The following is a 19,321-nucleotide window of genomic DNA, read 5'->3' as shown; positions in this document are numbered from 1 at the left end:
TGGAAGTTCACAGTTCACATATTGCTGAAGCCTGGCTTAGAGAATGTTGAGCATTACTTTACTAGCGTGTGAGATGAGTGCAACTGTGCAGTAGTTTGAGCATTTCTTTGACATTGCCTTTCTTTGGGATTGGAATGAAAATGGACATTTTCCAGTCCTGTGGCCACTGCTGAGTTTTCCAGATTTCCTGACATATTGAGTGCAGCACTTTCACAGCATCATCTTTCAGGATTTGAAACAGCTAAACTGGAATTCCATTACCTCCACTAGCTTTGTTCATAGTGATGCTTTCCAAGGCCCACTTGACTTCACATTCCAGGATGTCTGGCTGTAGGTGAGTGATCACATCATCGTGATTATCTGGGTCATGAAGAACTTTTTTGTACAGTTCTTTTGTGTATTCTTGCCACCTCTTCTTAATATCTTCTGCTTCTGTTAGGTCCATACCATTTCTGTCCTTTATCGAGCCCATCTTTGCATGAAATGTTCCCTGGGTATCTCTAATTTTCTTGAAGATATCTCTAGTCTTTCCCATTCTGTTCTTTTCCTCTATTTCTTTGCATTGATCACTGAGGAAGGCTTTCTTATCTCTCCTTGCTATTCTTTGGAACTCTGCATTCAGATGCTTATATCTTTCCTTTCCTCCTTTGCTTTTTGCTTCTCTTCTTTTCACAGCTATTTGTAAGGCCTCCTCAGACAGCCATTTTGCTTTTTTGCATTTCTTTTCCATGGGGATGGTCTTGATCCCTGTCTCCTATACAATGTCACGAACCTCTGTCCATAGTTCATCAGGCACTTTGTCTATCAGATCTAGTCCCTTAAATCTATTTCTCACTTCCACTGTATAATCATAAGGGATTTGATTTAGGTCATACCTGAATGGTCTAGTGGTTTCCCCTTGTTTCTTCAATTTAAGTCTGAATTTGGCAATAAGGAGGTGAAACCATAATCACAGGAAACTAGCCAATCTAATCACATGGACCACAGCCTTGTCTAACTCAGTGAAACTAAGCCATGCCGTGTGGGGCCACCCAAGATGGGCAGGTCATGGTGGAGAGGTCTGATAGAATGTGGTCCACTGGAGAAGGGGATGGCAAGCCACTTCAGTATTCTTGCCTTGAGAACCCCATGAACAGTATGAAAAGGCAAAATAATAGGATACTGAAAGAGGAACTCCCCAGGTCGGTAGGTGCCCAATATGCTACTGGAGATCAGTGGAGAAATAACTCCAGAAAGAATGAAGGGATGGAGCCAAAGCAAAAACAATACCTAGTTGTGGATGTGACTGGTGATAGAAGCAAGGTCTGACACTGTAAAGAACAATACCGCATAGGAACCTGGAATATTAGGTCTATGAATCAAGGCAAATTGGAAATGGTCAAACAGGAGATGGCAAGAGTGAATGTCGACATTCTAGGAATCAGTGAACTAAAATGGACTGGAATGGGTGTATTTAACTCAGATGACCATTATATCTACTACTGTGGTCAGGAATCTCTTAGAAGAAATGGAGTAGCCATCATGGTCAACAAAAGAGACCGAAACGCAGTACTTGGACGCAATCTCAAAAATGACAGAATGATCTCTGTTCGTTTCCAAGGCAAACCATTCAATATCACGGTAATCCAAGCCTATGCCCCAACCAGTAACACTGAAGAAGCTGAAGTTGAATGGTTCTATGAAGACCTTCAAGACCTTTTAGAACTAACACCCGAAAACGATGTCCTTTTCATTAGAGAGGACTGGAATGCAAAAGTAGGAAGTCAAGAAACACCTGGAGTAACAGGCAAATTTGGCCTTGGAGTATGGAATGAAGCAGGTCAAAGACTAATAAAGTTTTGCCAAGAGAACGCACTGGTCATAGCAACACAAGAGAAGACTTCCAACAACACAAGAGAAGACTCTACACATGGACATGACCAGATGGTCAACACCGAAATCAGATTGATTATATTCTTTGCAGCCAAAGATGGAGAAGCTCTATACAGTCAGCAAAAATAAGACCAGGAGCTGCCTGTGGCTCAGATCATGGTGAGAATTAAATGAGGGAATGTAAAATAATTTTTCAACTCTGAAGAGTATGTAAATGTTAGTTGTTATTATATTGTTTTATTGAGTAGATAATGGGGAATGCTGTGATCTTTTTCTGTTATCTCCTTCAAGTACTTAAGAACAGAGGAAAGGTTGAGTTCTGGAGTCTTTTCTGAAAAAGATTTGGAATCCTGGTCCCTCACTTACTGGCTCTGTGGGCAAGTCAGTTAACCTCTGTGTATCATTTCAATTTCCTCACCATTAAGAGAAAGAGAGACAGAAATAATTATAATGCAGTGTTTATTTTCCAGGGTTGCAGTGAGAATTCATAATAATGTATGTCAAGTCTGTGCATCACTCAAATCCTGGAATGTGAAGTCAAGTGGGCCTTAGAAAGCATCACTACGAACAAAGCTAGTGGAGGTGATGGAATTCCAGTTTAGCTATTTCAAATCCTGAAAGATGATGCTGTGAAAGTGCTGCACTCAATATGCCAGCACATTTGGAAAACTCAGCAGTGGCCACAGGACTGGAAAAGGTCCATTTTCATTCCAATCCCAAAGAAAGGCAATGCCAAAGAATGCTCAAACTACCACACAATTGCACTCATCTCACACGCTAGTAAAGTAATGCTCAACATTCTCCAAGCCAGGCTTCAGCAATATGTGAACTGTGAACTTCCAGATGTTCAAGCTGGTTTTAGAAAAGGCAGAGGAACCAGAGATCAAATTGCCAACATCCACTGGATCATGGAAAAAGCAAGAGAGTTCTAGAAAAACATCTATTTCTGCTTTATTGACTATGTCAAAGCCTTTGACTGTGTGGATCACAATAAACTGGGGAAAATTCTGAAAGAGATGGGAATACCAGACCACCTGACCTGCCTCTTGAGAAATCTGTATGCAGATCAGGAAGCAACAGTTAGAACTGGACATGGAGCAACAGACTGGTTTCAAATAGGAAAAGGAGTACGTCAAGGCTGTATATTGTCACCCTGCTTATTTAACTTCTGTGCAGAGTACATCATGAGAAACGCTGGACTGGAAGAAACACAAGCTGGAATCAAGATTGCCAGAATAAATATCACTAACCTCAGATATGCAGATGATACCACCCTTATGGCAGAAAGTGAAGAGGAACTAAAAGCCTCTTGATGAAAGTGAAAGAGGAGAGCGAAAAAGTTGGCTTAAAGCTCAACATTCAGAAAATGAAGATCATGGCATCCAGTCCCATCACTTCATGGGAAATAGATGGGGAAACAGTGGGAACAGTGTCAGACTTTGTTTTGGGGGGCTTCAAAATCACTGCAGATGGTGACTGCAGCCATGAAATTAAAAGATGCTGCCCTTGGAAGAAAAGTTATGACCAACCTAGATAGCATATTCAAAAGCAGAGACATTACGTTGCCGACTAAGGTCCATCTAGTCAAGGCTATGGTTTTTCCTGTGGTCATGTATGGATGTGAGAGTTGGACTGTGAAGAAAGCTGAGCGCCGAAGAATTGATGCTTTAGAGCTGTGGTGTTGGAGAAGACTCTTGAGAATCCCTTGGACTGCAAGGAGATCCAACCAGTCCATTCTGAAGGAGACCAGACCTGGGATTTCTTTGGAAGGAATGATGCTAAAGCTGAAACTCTAGTACTTTGGCCACCTCATGAGAAGAGTTGACTCATTGGAAAAGACTCTGATGCTGAAAGGGATTGGGGGCAGGAGGAGAAGGGGACGACCGAGGATGAGATGGCTGGATGGCATCACTGACTCGATGGACGTGAGTCTGAGTGAACTCCAGGAGATGGTGATGCACAGGGAGGCCTGGCGTGCTGTGATTCATGGGGTCGCAAAGAGTCGGACATGACTGAGAGACTGAACTAGACTGAACTGATGCCATACAGTAGGTCCTTGTTGTTTATTCCATTTTAAACTAGTCCCTGATGCCTCCACAGTGACATTCCTTGAACTGAGGCAATCAGGACACCTAATTCTTACGGTGGAAATACATTAGAGATCAGATGTGAATTTAGGTCGACCCTGGGAAGGGCATGGGCATGGACCAGCGTGGGAGGCACCTTGCAGAGGTAAGCCTCTCACCCTGCACACCCCCTGCACAGCACTGCCTGTAGCCTGGTCCCGCTGCATGACCTTCAGGCATCCTCTGTGGGGCAGTTGCTGACACCCGCTGCTGTCTTGGACACTGGGTCAGAATCAGCCCCCAGGAAACTAATCTGGCCCCTGACTTTGACTTTCCTGGCTGTGTGAGCTCTGAATTTTCAGAATGAGAGCTTCTCCTTGGGTTAGATATTGTTTCTCAGGTCTGTTTTAAACGTAAGTGTTAATATCTCCTCAGCATGGATCAGGACTTGTATCAGCTTAGAACCATAAAGGAGGCAGTGCAGGAAATTTCATCCACCCACCTTGGTTTATGCAAGAGGAAACTGAGGCCAGAGTGATGAGGTGACATCATCAAAGACACTGAGCTACGAACAGCACCAAGAGGAGAATGTGGGTCCAGCGTTAGGTCCAGTGATTTTTTCCATTTCTTTCACCCATCTTTCCAATAAACATTTACTGAGCACCCACTATGTACCAAGAGCTATGGTAAGAGCTGGGGATATTGTTATCACCAGGGATGAATAATAGATGCCCTGACTATTTCACGCTACCTACCTGTATGTGCTAACAATATAGGTTAATGAGCTCCCTGCCACTGCCCTCCGTTAGTAGGTCACCGAATAGGTAAGTGTGGATGAGAAGAGAAAGAGAGAGGTATATCTCTAACATGGGCTGTCACTTACCCATCCGCCTACCCAACCTGGGCAGGAAAACTTGCCATGGGGATCCCTGGGCTGCCGGGCACAGCATGAGGGCTTGGAAACATGGAGGGGGGATGGCACAAGAAGTAAAGGAAAAGAGGCACAGAGATCCCGGCAGCAGGCTTTAAAGGTGCTGAAAGCAAACTGCCCTCCTCTTACATAGCAGAATGGAGGTCGGCAGGGAGGTACGTGGGCCTACTTAATGACGACACTCTACTTCCCTGGGGGCGTGGGGAGTGCTAGAGGAAGAAGCAGGATTCAGCAGCTGTCCCCCACCTTCCTGATCCCATGAGCTCAGGAGCTGTGCCCCATCCCAGGGCCCCCCCTTTCCAGGGCTCCTAACCTCAAACAGCCAAGACCACTAAGTTGGCTGGGGACCAGCTTACCTGGAAACTAGAAAGATATGGTGTGCATTTATCCTTGGTGAGTCACTGCTTTCATTTCATTAAACTTCAAGGAAATGTATTTAAGAGTTCTGATAGTCACGATGAGCTTGTAACCAAAACCAAGACTTTCTCATAAACTGATGATAATTAATGGGGAAAGTTTCAACAGTCCCGTAATGGGTGTCAAAGGCGGGGTTATTTGAACATAACAGAATCACTTCCTGTCCTAAAAAGCCACCCCAGAGAGCTGAATACTTCTGGGAGACAGCCCTAGCCCTGGTGACACTGTCTGGCACTAATTCAGCTTCACCTGGTTGGAGCTGAGGACTGCCCTAGGGCCAGGCTTGCAAAATGCGCATGTTGTATAAAAGGCCTCCCGACTTTAGCTGCCTGCTCTGTTTCTGGCTTCCAGGATGCCTGGGCACTGGGTCCCCCCATTTGCATCTCTCACAGCTACATATTCAGGGGGTTATGGTCTGAGAGGTTCCCAAACATATTGCATACAGGTAACTCAACCCTGGCCCCATGGGGGTGTGAGAATTCTCAGCAGCATTAGTCACTTCTCCGATCTACTCTTCAGAAAACCTCTAAAGGTAAATTATATACTATCAAAATAATTACAGTAGTCTCTCTACTTCTGTGAATATTTTTAAATGTCTACGATTAAGTTGATAAATAAAATAAAATCTTACCTGCTGGGGATAATCCATTTATTTGTTTGTGCTCATTAAATTCTGAATTAACATTCACCAAAAACTTACTGGCCTTCTAGTATGGGTCAAGCGGTGTTTTATCAGCTTCAGTGCTAAAACATTTGCCCTTCAGCAGTGGATCCAAATAGAATTTCTGTGGGTGCTGCTGCTGCTGCTAAGTCGCTTCAGTCGTGTCCGACTCTGTGCGATCCCATAAACAGCAGCCCACCAGGCTCGCCCGTCCCTGGGGTTCTCCAGGCGAGAACACTGGAGTGGGTTGCCATTGCCTTCTCTGTCTGTGAGTGAGCCTCGGCATTTTACAGTTTGTCAGGAGGTTGCGTTGTACAGTCAAGGTGGAGAATCGCTGTCCTGGGGGAGTGATGGGGCAAAGAGCACAAGGACAGACTTGGCCGGGCTCTCACTTTAGATGTCCATGTGGTGTTGAGAACCTCACTCATATCTTTGGCTTTCAGGCTGGACTTACTTCTGGACAAGGAGAGAATGGGATTTGATGGTCTCTAAGTCTCTTGGTCTGAACCAAGGTATAAGTCCCTTTCAACTCCTGCATTCTAGGACTTTTCAAGATGTTTTGTGGTGAGAGAAACTGGAAGCTTTTGGAGAGTCCCTGAGTTCAACACCTGTTCAGATGCCTCTCCCATTCTCTATACCAACTTATTTTACCCATGTGTGTCCATCAGTCTCAGGGTTAAACCAACTTAACAGAAGACAGTGGCTACAACAAGGCTATAAAAGGTCCATTAGTCCCCATAGTGCCCATCTTTCCCAGACTGCTTCCTCCATCTAGACACTTAGGGGACAGTGAATCAAGGGTTACCCAGGGAAGCAGAAAGGCCAGTGCCTGGTGGATGACAAGTGTGGAGACAAGGAATCAAGCATCTCTCTGAAGCGCCAGCCCTGGCAAGTAACTCAACATGCTAAGAGCATTCGAGTCCCAACCAAGAAGAAGCCTCTGCATGCCAGGCACCCAGAGGCTAAGGAGGAAAATACCCTTATCTACTTTCTTCCACCCAGGTCTTGGTGTGATACAAGAGGAACACACATTTTCCATTCTTCACAGGCCAATAATAATGCAGGAAGAATTTGGAGTTCACCCTTCTGGACAAAATGGAAGATCATTAACAGAAGAGTTATTGATAAGTATACAAATAAATTTTATTTCCCATTGTAGATCTATTTCTGAAAATATTATGTTCAAGTTGAACATATGAAAACAGAACACTTCTTTCTTCTTTACTTGAAGTGGCCATCTAAGAATTTCAATTGTGATTTCTCTGCATCTTAGTCTACTGGTTATAATGCAGTAGCCAACATTCAAATCCATGGAAGCAAATCCTTTTGTAAAGGATTAGATTAAATCATGTGAGGATGAACCAGGTCTTTCTTAAATTTTTAAATATTTTGAGTGAGAGACTTTATCAATCTCCATTACTCCTTACAGATTCAACTTTCAGTTCATATAAAGTCAGCCTCAGATGGAGACTCACTATTCCGATTACTCTATTGGGAAGATTGCTGAGTTTAGTCGCTCAGTCATGTCTGACTCTTTGAGACCCCATGGACTGTAGCCCGCCAGGCTCCTCTGTCCATGGGGATTCTCCAGGCAAGAATACTGGAGTGGGTTGCCATGCCCTCCTCCAGAGCATGGCAAAGAGCAACATGTAAATATATTGTTACTGTTGTCAGTTACTAAGTCATGGCCTACTCTTTGCAACCCCATGAACAGCAGTACTGCAGGCACCTCTATCCTCCACTATCTCCCAGAGTTTGATCAGACTCCTGTCCTTTGAGTCAGTGATGCAATCTAACCATCTCATCCTCTGCTGCCCCCTTCTCTTTTTGCCTTCAATCTTCCCCAGAATCAGGGTATTTTCCAATGAGTCAGGTCTTCACATCAGGTGTCCAAAGCACTGGAGCTTCACCTTCAGCATGAGCCCTTCCAATGAATATTCAGAATTGATTTCCTTTAGGATGGACTGGTTTGATCTCATTGCTGTCCAAGGGACTCTCAAGAGTCTTCTCCAACACCACAGTTCGAAAGCATCAATTCTTCGGTGTTCAGCTTTCTTTATAGTCCAACTCTCACATCCATACATGACCACTGGAAAAACCATAGCTTTGACTAGACAGACCTTTGTTGGCAAAGTGATATTTCTGCTTTTTAATATGCTGTCTAGATTTGTCATAGCTTTCCTTCCAAGGAGCAAGCATCTTTTTATTTCATGGCTATGCCACTATCCTCAGTGATTTTGGAGCCCAAGAAAATAAAATCTTTAAACTATGTGCTTATAAAAAAATGAGGATATTTTTAAAAGTACAAAGTGAAGGGATCTACCATAAGTATGATGTTTAATGATGAAACTTTAGAAGCATTTTCACTAAAGTCAGAAATCAATGTTGTCTGCTATTGAACATTGTAGCGGAGTCTTAGCTATTACAGTAAGACAAGGAAAAGAAATGCATTAAATGGAATTGGAATGGAAGACAAAAAATGATTGCTGTTTGCAGAGAACATTATAAGCATAGATAGTCCAAAATAATTTACTAGTATAAGAGGGCGCAGCAAATTGCTAAATTTAAGAGCAAGTTAAAAAATCAATATTGCCCCCAAATACTGGCAATAAACGACAAATAATAGTTATTAGAAAATATGATAGAACAAAATTCTATGTAGAGTGGCAACAGAAATTACTAGGTACATGGGAGTAAACCTGTGAAAAAGTGCCTGCTGATCAGTTGCTTAGTCATGTCTGACCTTTTGTGGTCCCATGGACTGTAACCTGCCTGGCTCCTCTGTGGGAAGACATTTATGAAGAAAATTATTAAGTATTATTGGAGGACATAAAATAGACTGAATAAAATTATAAATATGTCAATTCTCCCCCCAAAATATTCTCTAAATTCAATGCTTTCAAATGAAAACTCAACAGAAATTTTTGTGGTACTAGACAAACTGATACCTAACCTCACAATTTCCAAAATGGTTTGAAAATAAGAACAAGATGGAGGCTTGTTGGCTTTTTTCCTATACATTAAAGTTTATTATAAAGCTTTAGAACATAAAACAGTGAAATAATAGAACAGGGATAAAAATAAAACAATGGAACAGAGCAGAGACCCCAGAAATAGCACCAGATACAGACTTCGAAACTTAATGTATTATACCGGTGACGGTGGGAACGGAGTACTCAGTAAACTGAGAACTGATTCATCATGCGGGAGAAAAGCGAAGCTGACTCTTATCTCACACATACACAAAATGAATTCTAAATGGATGAAGACCTAGAAAATGAAAACCAAATGTTAAACAGGTTAGAAAAAAATACGGGACCTCTCTGTTCTTGAGATAGGGAACACAAGTCACAAAAAGCAGAAATGATAAAAGAAAATACTGATTTCATTTAAAAAAGCTTTCTTTGTAACAAATGATCCCATAAACAAAAGATAAGAGATTAAAGAAGATATGCAACGGATCAGAGTACATAAAATATTCATATCAGAACATACAGAGATTTCCTACAAACTGACAAGAAAGACCATCCAATCAAAAACTGTGCAGAGGATATAAACAACTCACAAAAGCCCAAACAACAAATAAACACATGGTAAGACACTCAATAGTCAGTGAAGTAGAATAAAAGCAGCATGAGATGCTATTTCATATCTATCAAATTAGTGAAAATTAGAAAGTCTGACTGTGACGACGGTGGAAAACTCAAACGCAACTGGTGGGAGACTAAATCGGCACAACACATTTGGAGACAAAATTTAAGATATGGATCTATCTAATTGAAAATTCATACACTATGGTCCAATAATACTTACATCAAGCATATACATCTGTATGTACACCTGAGAGAAATTCTCACACATGAACATAAGGACACATATACAAAGAATGTTCATTGTAGCATTAAAAATTAACTAGCTAAAAAAGCTGAAAATAACCTAAAATCATGAATAAACAAAATGCATTATATTCACATACTTCAGTAGTGTGCATGAGAAACTGAATAAGCTAGATCTATGTCTTACCATGGGCAGACCTAAAAAATAAAGTGGAATTTAAAAAGCAAGTTCCAGAATGGTACATATAGTTTGATATCATATGTTTAACTACATATAATTTTAAATGAATGCATCGAGAAATGAATGGGAGTAAGAAGATGGAGACAAACAGCCCTTTTGAGTTTTGCTGTCAAAGGGTTGAGCTGCATAGCACAAAAGGATGCTAATAAATTTTAGGTGAGGATTGTGAGTGTTTGAACCATGAAGGATGAGCTGGAGATGAATGTGCAGGCTGTGTAGGATGGAGGCGAGTCAAGAAGGGACCTTAATTGGATACGTGGTGGACGGATGACACTATAAAGGGGGGTCAGGTTTGATTAAAAGGCAAGACAAGCGGACCTCCAGAATGATGATGGGCCCTGACCTTTCTGAGGGTAGCGGACAATGCTGTTGTCACTCCTAAGGAACTTCTGCTCTGGAGTCCCAGTGATCCACCTCCTCTATGTACTAAAAATAAAATGAATTCCACACCCAGCACCGCGGCTCTGCTGCACTGTCTCCACCGCCCTGTGAGCTTCCTCTGGGCCCCGGTGGCTTCTTTTTATCTGCGCCCGTGCCTCTCACGGATGTTAGCAAAGGCCGCTCTGGGAAAAGCACTGGGTCTAGCTAGTCCCGCCTCCACTGCTTCGGCAGTTCTGTGATTTTTCTAGAGCGAATCCTGTGACTTCCACCACCTCAGTTTTCTACCTCCCAGGGTGGTTAAACCGCCTTGAGGTGACCGCTGGTGCAAGACTCCGGGAAGCCTGGAGGCGAAGCCCTGCCCTGGACCCCGGTTCCCCAGGACTGGCTCGTCCCACCGTGCGCTCTCCGCAGCTGCTTCCTCTCCACCCGCAGCCTCGCCTTTATTTTCTTCCCGCCTTTCTGGCTCCAGGTTTCCCCAAAGCCTGCGGTCAGACGCCACCGCCGACGGCCCCGGGCTCCGTCTGGGGCGCTGCCTCGCCCACCTGGCCACCCTTGGGGGGCTACCTGGGGGACAGGGACCCCCCAGCGCTGCCGGCCGCGGGGTCCCCGGTAGGTGGGCGGCCACCACCCGTCCCCTGGGCGCGCACCTGTCTCGGGAGACAGTCCGACGGTGCCAGGCGCGAGCCACGGGGAGCTCGTCTGTCCGCGGGCGCCGCCGGCCGGTGGGCGCTCGCCACGCCGTGGGCTTCTCTGGCTCCCTGTCTGTCCGGGGCCCTGTCTGTCTGCCCCTCTGCCCCTCCTCCCGGGCCTCCCTCGAGTCCCCACTCCCGCGCCCCCCGCCCCCCCAGCCAGCCTCTCCGGGCCCCGCGGTTGGTCGCTTACGGTGTCACTCCGCCCTCCCCGGCGGGAGCCACGCGGCGCGCAGGGGCCGCTGCTCTCGGGTGCGAGCGCATAAAGCCTGCTCGCGCCGGGCCGCCAGCCCGGGCGGGCTCAGCGGCGTTTTCCAGAGACTCCTCCGGCCAGGAGCGCTCCTGCAAACAGGTTTAGGGGCACCCGCTTGCAGGAAAGTTTGGGGAAAGTGGATTTGAGGCGCACTGGGGAGTGGTGCCAGCTCCCCCAGTCTTTTTACCCTTCCAGAAGGCTCGCCTTGCCCAGCCTCGCCCATTCTCCCCTTCCTGACTCCTCGGCTGCCTGACTCTTGCTTCCCTTCGCTCCCGGGTCCCCTCGCCCCTCTCTGGGCTCAGCATCTTCTTCCTTACCTCATTCTCCCTCATCGTCTCCATCCCTGCCCTCTTAACTCCTGCCACACAGTCTCAGCCTCCTTCTGGTCAGCCCACCCTTCCCCTTTCTTCCATCTTTAACCTCCTCCTGCCCACTCCGTCTCATTCCTTCGGCCTCTCTACTTGCGCTCACACTGCGTCCATCCCCGCCTCCCCGCCTGCTTCTCTCCCAGCAAACTTCCACCATGGATTCCAGGCCTCCTTGGACGGCTGCTCCTACCTCGGGGAGCACCGTCGCTGCTGCGAACGCCACCACACCCTGGCTGGGCCGGGATGAGGAGCTGGCCAGGGTGGAGATCGGCGTCCTGGCCACTGTCCTGGCGCTGGCGACAGGGGGCAACCTGACGGTGCTTCTGACGGTGGGACAGCCGGTCCGCAAGCGCTCCCGCATGCAGGTGTTCGTGCTGCATCTGGCTCTGACCGACCTGGGCGTGGCGCTCTTCCAGGTGCTGCCCCAGCTGCTGTGGGACATCACCTACCGCTTCCGGGGCCCGGACCCGCTCTGCCGGGCCGTCAAGTACCTGCAGGTGCTGAGCATGTTTGCTTCCACCTACATGCTGCTGGCCATGACGCTGGACCGCTACCTGGCCGTCTGTCACCCCCTGCGCAGCCTCCAGCAGCCCAGCCGGTCCACCTACCCGCTCATCGCAGCCCCCTGGCTGCTGGCGGCGGTCCTCAGCCTCCCTCAAGTCTTCATTTTTTCCCTACGAGAGGTGATCCAGGGCTCTGGAGTGCTGGACTGCTGGGCAGACTTCCGCTTCCCTTGGGGGCCACGGGCCTACATCACCTGGACCACCCTAGCCATCTTCATCCTGCCAGTGGCCATGCTCACAGCCTGCTACAGCCTCATCTGCCACGAAATCTGCAAGAACCTCAAAGTCAAGACGGAGGCTGGGCAGGCCGAAGGAGGGAGCTGGGGCCCTGCGAACAGGCCATCTGCTCCTCGTGGCCCGGTGGCAGCCACGCGGGGGCTGCCGTCCCGGGTTAGCAGCGTCAGCACCATCTCGCGGGCCAAGATCCGAACTGTGAAGATGACCTTCGTCATTGTGCTGGCCTATATCGCCTGCTGGGCGCCTTTCTTCAGTGTCCAGATGTGGTCTGTGTGGGATGAGAATGCCCCCGATGAAGGCAAGTGTGTGGTCTGGTTGGGAAGGTAGAGGCAGGAGCAGGAGGTGGAAAAATGCAGAGAAGAGAGAAGGTGGGTATTAGGACAGGGCCACAGTGGCTCCCGGGGCCAGGCAGGTAACAAATGGGTGAAGCAGTTAAAGATGGTGTCTGTTCCGGTGTGAAAAGGGACAGTTCTAGTATGCATTCATTTTGAATGGTTTCTATCAACCCCTTCAAAGCTGTCTGAAGATCTCATTTAGCATTATGTGTGTGTTACTCACTCAGTCGTGTCTGATTCTTTGTGACCCCATGGACTGTAGCCTACCAGGCTCTTCTGTCCTTGGGATTCTGTGGGCCAGAATACTGGAGCAGGTTGCCATTTCCTTCTCCAGGGGGTCTTCCCGACCCAGGGATTGAACCCGTGTGTCCCGCACTGCAGGCAGAGTCTTCACCATCTGAGCCTCCTTCCCCAGTGGCGCTAGTCTGCCAGTGCCCGTCTGCCAGTGCAGAAGACTTAAGAGACGTGGGTTCGGTGCTTGGGTCGGAAGATCCCCTGGAGAAGGGCATGGTAACTTGCTCCAGTATTCTGGCTTGGAGAATCCCATGGACAGAGGAGCCTGGTGGGCTACAGTCCATGGGGTCGTACAGAGTCGGACACGACTGAAGTGACTTAGCACGGCAGCACAGCATAGAGGCTGCCAGGAGCAGGCAGGTAACAAACGGGTGCAGCTTTAAAGATGGTGGCTAAACCGGTGTGAAAAGGGACAGCTGTGACTCCCATCCGGTCAAAACATGCCATGTGAGTACCTGTAATGTGAAATTTCCGTATTCTACAATTTTGGCAACTAATTTAAGCATTTTAAAATACTATTTGGCCCTAATGAAGATATGACCATGAGTAGATTTGGCCAAGCAACTGACAGTTTACTAGACGGTTTAAGAGGGATTTTCAAACGATTTGGTCCAGATGGCGGTTTGTGGCCCATGAAGTGTGTCTCTCAGCATTCTTCCCCTGCTACACCTGAACAAGACTTTGAACTCCTTTTCAACAGCCATTTTCAAATAATTAGCCCTGGGGCACAACCCTGAAATCCCAAATTCAACCCTTTGTCTTGTTAATGAGAAAGCAGAGGCTCTGAGAGGATACCTGACTTGCCCAAGGCCACACAGCAAGGAAGTGGCGAAGTGACGAATAGAACCTAGGCCTGGAATCTCCTCGTTTCTCTCCTCGACTGTCTGCCCCTGCTTCCCAAATTCTAGCTCTGGAAGTGATGAAGAGAAGGGCCTTCCTCCTATGTGAAAAACAAAATGGGACCTTCTAAGAGGACTGTGTTCCAGGTGGGACGTGGGAGGCCTGATTCTGGTCATTTTGGGGAGTGAGATAGACGGCAGCCTAAGTTTCAGATACTGCCAACAGGTCAGGCCATTTGGGGGTGAGCTTGTCCTGAGAAAGGAAAGTGCTGTTTCTGGGCAGCCCAAATGCTGGCAAGTGGTATTTAAAGACATCTGTTCCTGCTCTCCTAAGAAGAGGGGGTGGGGACAAGTGTGTGGTCACCTGTCAGGGTGACTGGGTGCTCTCTAGTCCAGCAGACTCTTCATGCGCAGCTCGGGGTGTATGATGGGTGCAGCGCGTGACTGCCCCAGGGACACCCTGTGCACAGTTTGCTCTGGAAGCTTCCTGAGGACTCACTGACCAGCAGACCCAGACTGCCCCTTCCTACAAGCTCTTAGAGTGATCTCCCCTATGCTATTGTTTCTAGTCTCAATCTGCTCATCCTAGGGCACGCTCAAGCCAAACATCTTTCCCGGAAAGACGAAGTAAGGGGAAGGTTGTTCATGACATTAACACAACTCTGCCAGAGAGTTCAGCAAGATTCATGTTGATGTATGGCAGAGACCAACATAATATTGTAAAGCAATTATCCTTCAATTAAAAATAATTTTTTTTAAGCTAGAAAAAAGAGAGAGAGAGAGAGTTCAGCAATACTGAATTGTAACAGTCCCATTGTACCCCTTCTTAACCACTTTTTGGACACTAGTGTGGACCAGAGGCTATTTATAAAATTATCCTTTAAGCAATGACCATATTACCCCTAACCTGTTCTAGGGACTGCCCCCACCTCTAATCAAGCACAGAATAGAAGGAAGGAGGGCTTTCTATGTGCCAAGCACATTTAGGCCTTGTGCTACTTAGGGGTGACCTTCTCCCCTTGACATCTAAGCAATCTGAGCTTCAGGGAGGTGAAATAACTGGTCCAAAGTGCCACTTCTAGTAAGAGATGGAGCCAAGAAATTGAATCAAGGTCTTTTTAGGCCAAACTTTATCCAGACTTTTATTGTTGTCTTATTCCCAACAATCATAGCTGAGCTGGTGGCACCAGCGATGAGAAGGCCATTCGCCCATTATCAAGGAACCTACGAGAAGCTTTCTTGCTTGCCTCCTGTAGTCACCACCATCATCAACCTGTCCCTCAGACCCATATACAAGTGACTTATCACTTATCAAGGGCCTCTCCGAGTAAGCAGTGCAGAAACGAAGTGTCCCTCAGAAAACCAGAAGCCCTTCGGGGACTCTGAGTTGAGTAGACATTCACTGCTTTAAACTTGCTTTCCGGTACACCCAGCTTCCCTCCACGGCATGCTGGCCTCCTGGCCGCTCATCCCCGAGTCTTTGGCAGGAAGCTGTCTCCTTGCACTTGCCCTTGTCCCCGACCATCAGTGGAGCCTCTGCCAGGCCGTGCTGCAGCAGGTCTGCCCTCCAGGACTGAGCTGGAGCCTCCGAAGACTCCAGGGCTCCAGGTGCATCTCGAGCCCCGACCTGGGCCTGGCTCGGGGGTGCCAATCCAAACAGATGCTTCCCAAGTGAAGAAACCTTGGAAACCCTCAGTCTCTGGCCTAATCTAGGCACTATACATATACTGATGGAGCAGATGAGATGAATGCACACCTTAGCCAAAGCAGCTTCTCAAATGTCTGCAGCCCCCAGGTGTTCAGTTAACTGGGGCGCAGGCCAGACACCTTCATGCTGCAGGAGCCTGGGTTTGTTGCTGAGGCTGGTCCCCACCCTTGCTCTCACTTCTATGCTTCTCAACTCTGTGATTCATGCTTTCTCTCAAATATCCTGACCCTGTATCTTTTCTTCTCTTGGGCTGCAAGTACCACTGGAGAGCACCCAAGGACCCAGCATATTGGAAGCTTTCGTGGCACTTTACAGAGCAGGCACTTGAGCTTTGCCTTTGAGTTCATTGGTTGAAATGGTGCAGAACTGCTGCTTTAAAGGGGGGAGACCTAGGTTCAGGTCTGTGCCCTAACCCTCAATTCCTTCCAGCTCTGCCATGGCACTCAGTGATTCTACAGCCTCCACTAAAGCGCTGGGCAACTCAGTGTGCAGCCCGTGCCATAGCTTAGCCATGGTGCGTCTGGCAGAAGGCTGGGGCCCATCCCAGCAGCTTTCCTGTTGGCATGAGAAGTTTCATTTCGTTTTCAGAAAGAGTATTATATCTGGAAGGAATCTTATCGGAGTCTTTGAAGGCTCACATTTTGACTGTCCAGGAGAGAAATTAGTTTTCCCTGCAGAAGGGACATTCTCTGGATGTAATTTCTGACGACGGAGAACAGCACTGGCCAGGAACGAGATGCCTGGATGCCCTGTACCTAGAAGCTGCACAGCTGGAGGTGGCTTCATGGGACCTCTAGGCTGTCAAGCTCCACTGATTGCCTACGAGGTCCCCAGCACCGGCCTGGCACAGTCAATACTCACACGGACAATAACAGAATGACAGGATGACTGGGACGGACCCTAAGGGGTCAGAGGGCAGTGTGTACCCGTATCTATGACATAAGTGGGAATGCAGGTGTGCCCAAACTTGGCTAGAATCGTGGTCATTTTTCCTGCAGATTTTATAGAAATTGCCTCACCCCTGCTTGACATCCATTAGGGGATTCACAATTCAAGATTTCAGAACAAAGATAGTGATCCAGTTCGGGCTGCTCCCGTCGCTGACTATGTCTGTGTCTCTAAAGTCAGCTTAGAGCAAGCCTCAGCTCCTGCCACCACCCTGCGGCACAAAATGAATAAATAAATCAGGGAGGCAAAACCCTGGAGTTAGGAGTCCCAGGTTGGAGTCCCAGCTGTGATCCTTTCTGATTATAGAACCCCACGTGGTCCTCCTTGGGATTCAGCTTCCTCCTCTGTTCTGTAGGGAGAGGGACTCTCTCCCAGGGCCCTTCCAGCTCTGAAATCCTTGTGCTTCTCCCTTGGCAGATTCGACCAACGTGGCTTTCACCATCTCCATGCTTTTGGGCAACCTCAGCAGCTGCTGCAACCCCTGGATCTACATGGGCTTCAACAGCCACCTGTGGTGGCGTGCCCTGCGCCGTCTGGCCTGCTGCAGAGGCGCGGGGCCCAGGATGCGCAGGCGGCTCTCCAACGGCAGTCTGTCCAGCCGCCATGCCACCCTGCTGACCCGCTCGAGTGGCCTGCCTGCCCGCGGCCTCAGCCCCGGACTCAGCAGGAAGCCAGGGCCCAGAGACTCCCTGCGGGGCACAGAGCAGGTGGATGGTGATGCTGCCACTGAGACCAGCATCTTTTAGGAAGCACTCTCCAGAGTCTGGCGGAGGATCTCTGCCCACCTCAGCACTGCCCAGCCTGATGCTCTCCATGGTCGTCTTCAGTTAGAACCTTTCATGACTTTGCAAGATTGGAGAATCGTTCTCTCAGGACACCTAACCAATAGGCTCTAGAAGAATTGTTGGATTTTCACGACAATGACGTTTATGCCCTTTGACTCGGCTTGAGGCAGGGTGAGGAGGCCAGAAAGTCCGCTCCTATCTTTGGTGTCATAGCTGCCTGCCCAACCTCACGTCCTGGGAAACAGGGAGACTCAGACTGTCTGCTTCCTTGATGCTGCCGTATTCACAGCCTGTCTGGGGACCAGGTGTGTGATAGGTGTGGTGCCGCCGATCTGGGCTCTCCTGCCTGGGGGTCCACAGACAGCAGGGATTTAGAGGCTGGTATCTTATCTTGTTTGTCCCACCCTAATCTGACTAGTTCTTCAGCCAGGAGAGGGAAGGAGTGAATAACTGCAAGGAGGACCCTATTTGAATCCTGAGATGGGTGTGTGTGGGAGGGGGCGTTGGTAGAGAGAGGCGTGCTTAATGAAGAGAAGTGGGGGGCTTCGCCTGCTCCCCTCACCTGTCTACCGAAGGGAAGTGAGGGGCAGCAGAGCGCTGGGCAACTGGTAAAAACTCTGCAAATGCAGCTTATCTTCTCCCAAATGCCCTCATTTATAGTTAGGGTGGGTGACAAGGCAAAGGACTGCATGTTCTTGGTGGGATGGCCCACTGGGGTGAGTGTGGGAAGAATGAGTGAGGAGAGAGGAGATGAAAATGGTCACCAAATTCTGAGTGGGAGGGTCTTGGAAGCAGCAGGGATTGGTCGCACTTCCCCTTCCCTTCACGGGGTCCACGTGGCTCCTGCCTCTTGGGCTGCATGGAGGGGACATCCTTCGAGAAAGTGTGACTTAGTCGTGGCTCTGGATTTGTTTGAGGCTCTTCAGAGCTTTCACACAAATCACGTGCTTGCCACAATCAAGTCAGGAGCCCAGGATGGCAAACCCGGCTCTCCCTGGTGGTATCTGTATGACCTTGGGAACTTAACCTCCCTCTCTGGACCTCAGCTCCTTGCCTGCAGAATAGAGATGCTCTTCAAGGTCTTTCCCAGCTCAAACCTTTTATGACTTGCAAGACTGGAGAAGCACTAAGGACTTCCTAACCCGTAAGATCTAGGAGAATTGTTGGATTTTCATGATAGTGACATTTATGCTGTCTGACTCAATTTTGGTGACTGTGGGTCCTGCCACAGCCATGCTGCCCACCTCTGCCCACAGTTCAGTTCAGTCGCTCAGTCGTGTGCCACTGTTTGTGACCCCATGGACGGCAGCACGTCAGGCCTCCCTGTCCATCACCAGTTCCTGGAGATTGCTCAGACTCACGTCCATTGAGTCGGTGATGCCATCCAACCATCTCATCCTCTGTCGCCCCCTTCTCCTCCTGCCCTCAATCTTTCCCAGCATCAGGGTCTTTTCCAACGAATCAGCTCTTCGCATCAGATGGCCAAAGTACTGGAGTTTCAGCTTCAGCATCAGTCCTTCCAATGAATATTCAGGACTGATCTCCTTTAGGATGGACTCGTTGGATCTCCTTGCAGTCCAAGGGACTCTCAAGAGTCTTCTCCAGCACCACAGTTCAGAAGTGTCAATTGCCAGCAGTTACATGATGCTAATGCCCAGAGGGCCTGGCGGGGGAAGCTGGAACTTTGTCCTGCTCCTCATTATCTCCAGTGGCATTTATACCTTGGAATAACCTCCTCTCCATGATTCTGGCTCTAATCTAAGTGATGGTCTTGATGGTGGGAAGAGCGTCAGCTGAAGTCAGGCCCTGGTTCTACCACCATGATGCCGCCAGTGATCTTGCTCTCTTCATTGCGTGCTTAGTCGCTCAGTCGTGTCTGACTCTTTGTGGCTCCATG

General features: G+C 48.2%; 1 protein-coding gene across 2 annotated transcripts; it reads left to right on the top strand.

Moving 5' to 3' along the window:
* The first annotated feature begins 11,759 nt into the window (after positions 1 to 11,759).
* On the top strand, positions 11,760 to 17,500 carry AVPR1B (arginine vasopressin receptor 1B). 2 transcript variants are annotated; one of them, NM_001246237.1, is given in 5 exon segments: positions 11,871 to 12,603; positions 12,605 to 12,627; positions 12,629 to 12,633; positions 12,635 to 12,813; positions 17,057 to 17,384. In NM_001246237.1, coding segments are annotated over 5 exon segments (1,268 nt in total), but the record flags the coding sequence as incomplete, so codon positions are not given.
* The last annotated feature ends 1,821 nt before the right edge of the window (positions 17,501 to 19,321 follow it).

Source organism: Ovis aries, chromosome 12 (assembly GCF_016772045.2).
Source record: "Ovis aries strain OAR_USU_Benz2616 breed Rambouillet chromosome 12, ARS-UI_Ramb_v3.0, whole genome shotgun sequence".
In the NCBI taxonomy this organism is placed as follows: domain Eukaryota; kingdom Metazoa; phylum Chordata; class Mammalia; order Artiodactyla; family Bovidae; genus Ovis; species Ovis aries.
Note: the sequence above shows the minus strand (reverse complement) of the source record. Positions and strands in the feature narration are given on the sequence as shown.

Excerpts from the sequence above, each read along its gene's own strand:
- AVPR1B (XM_060395935.1), top strand. The coding sequence starts at position 11,871 with ATGGATTCCAGGCCTCCTTGGACGGCTGCTCCTACCTCGGGGAGCACC. Across the intron at positions 12,814-17,056 it reads TGAGAATGCCCCCGATGAAG|ATTCGACCAACGTGGCTTTC; the intron begins GCAAGTGTGTGG and ends CTCCCTTGGCAG.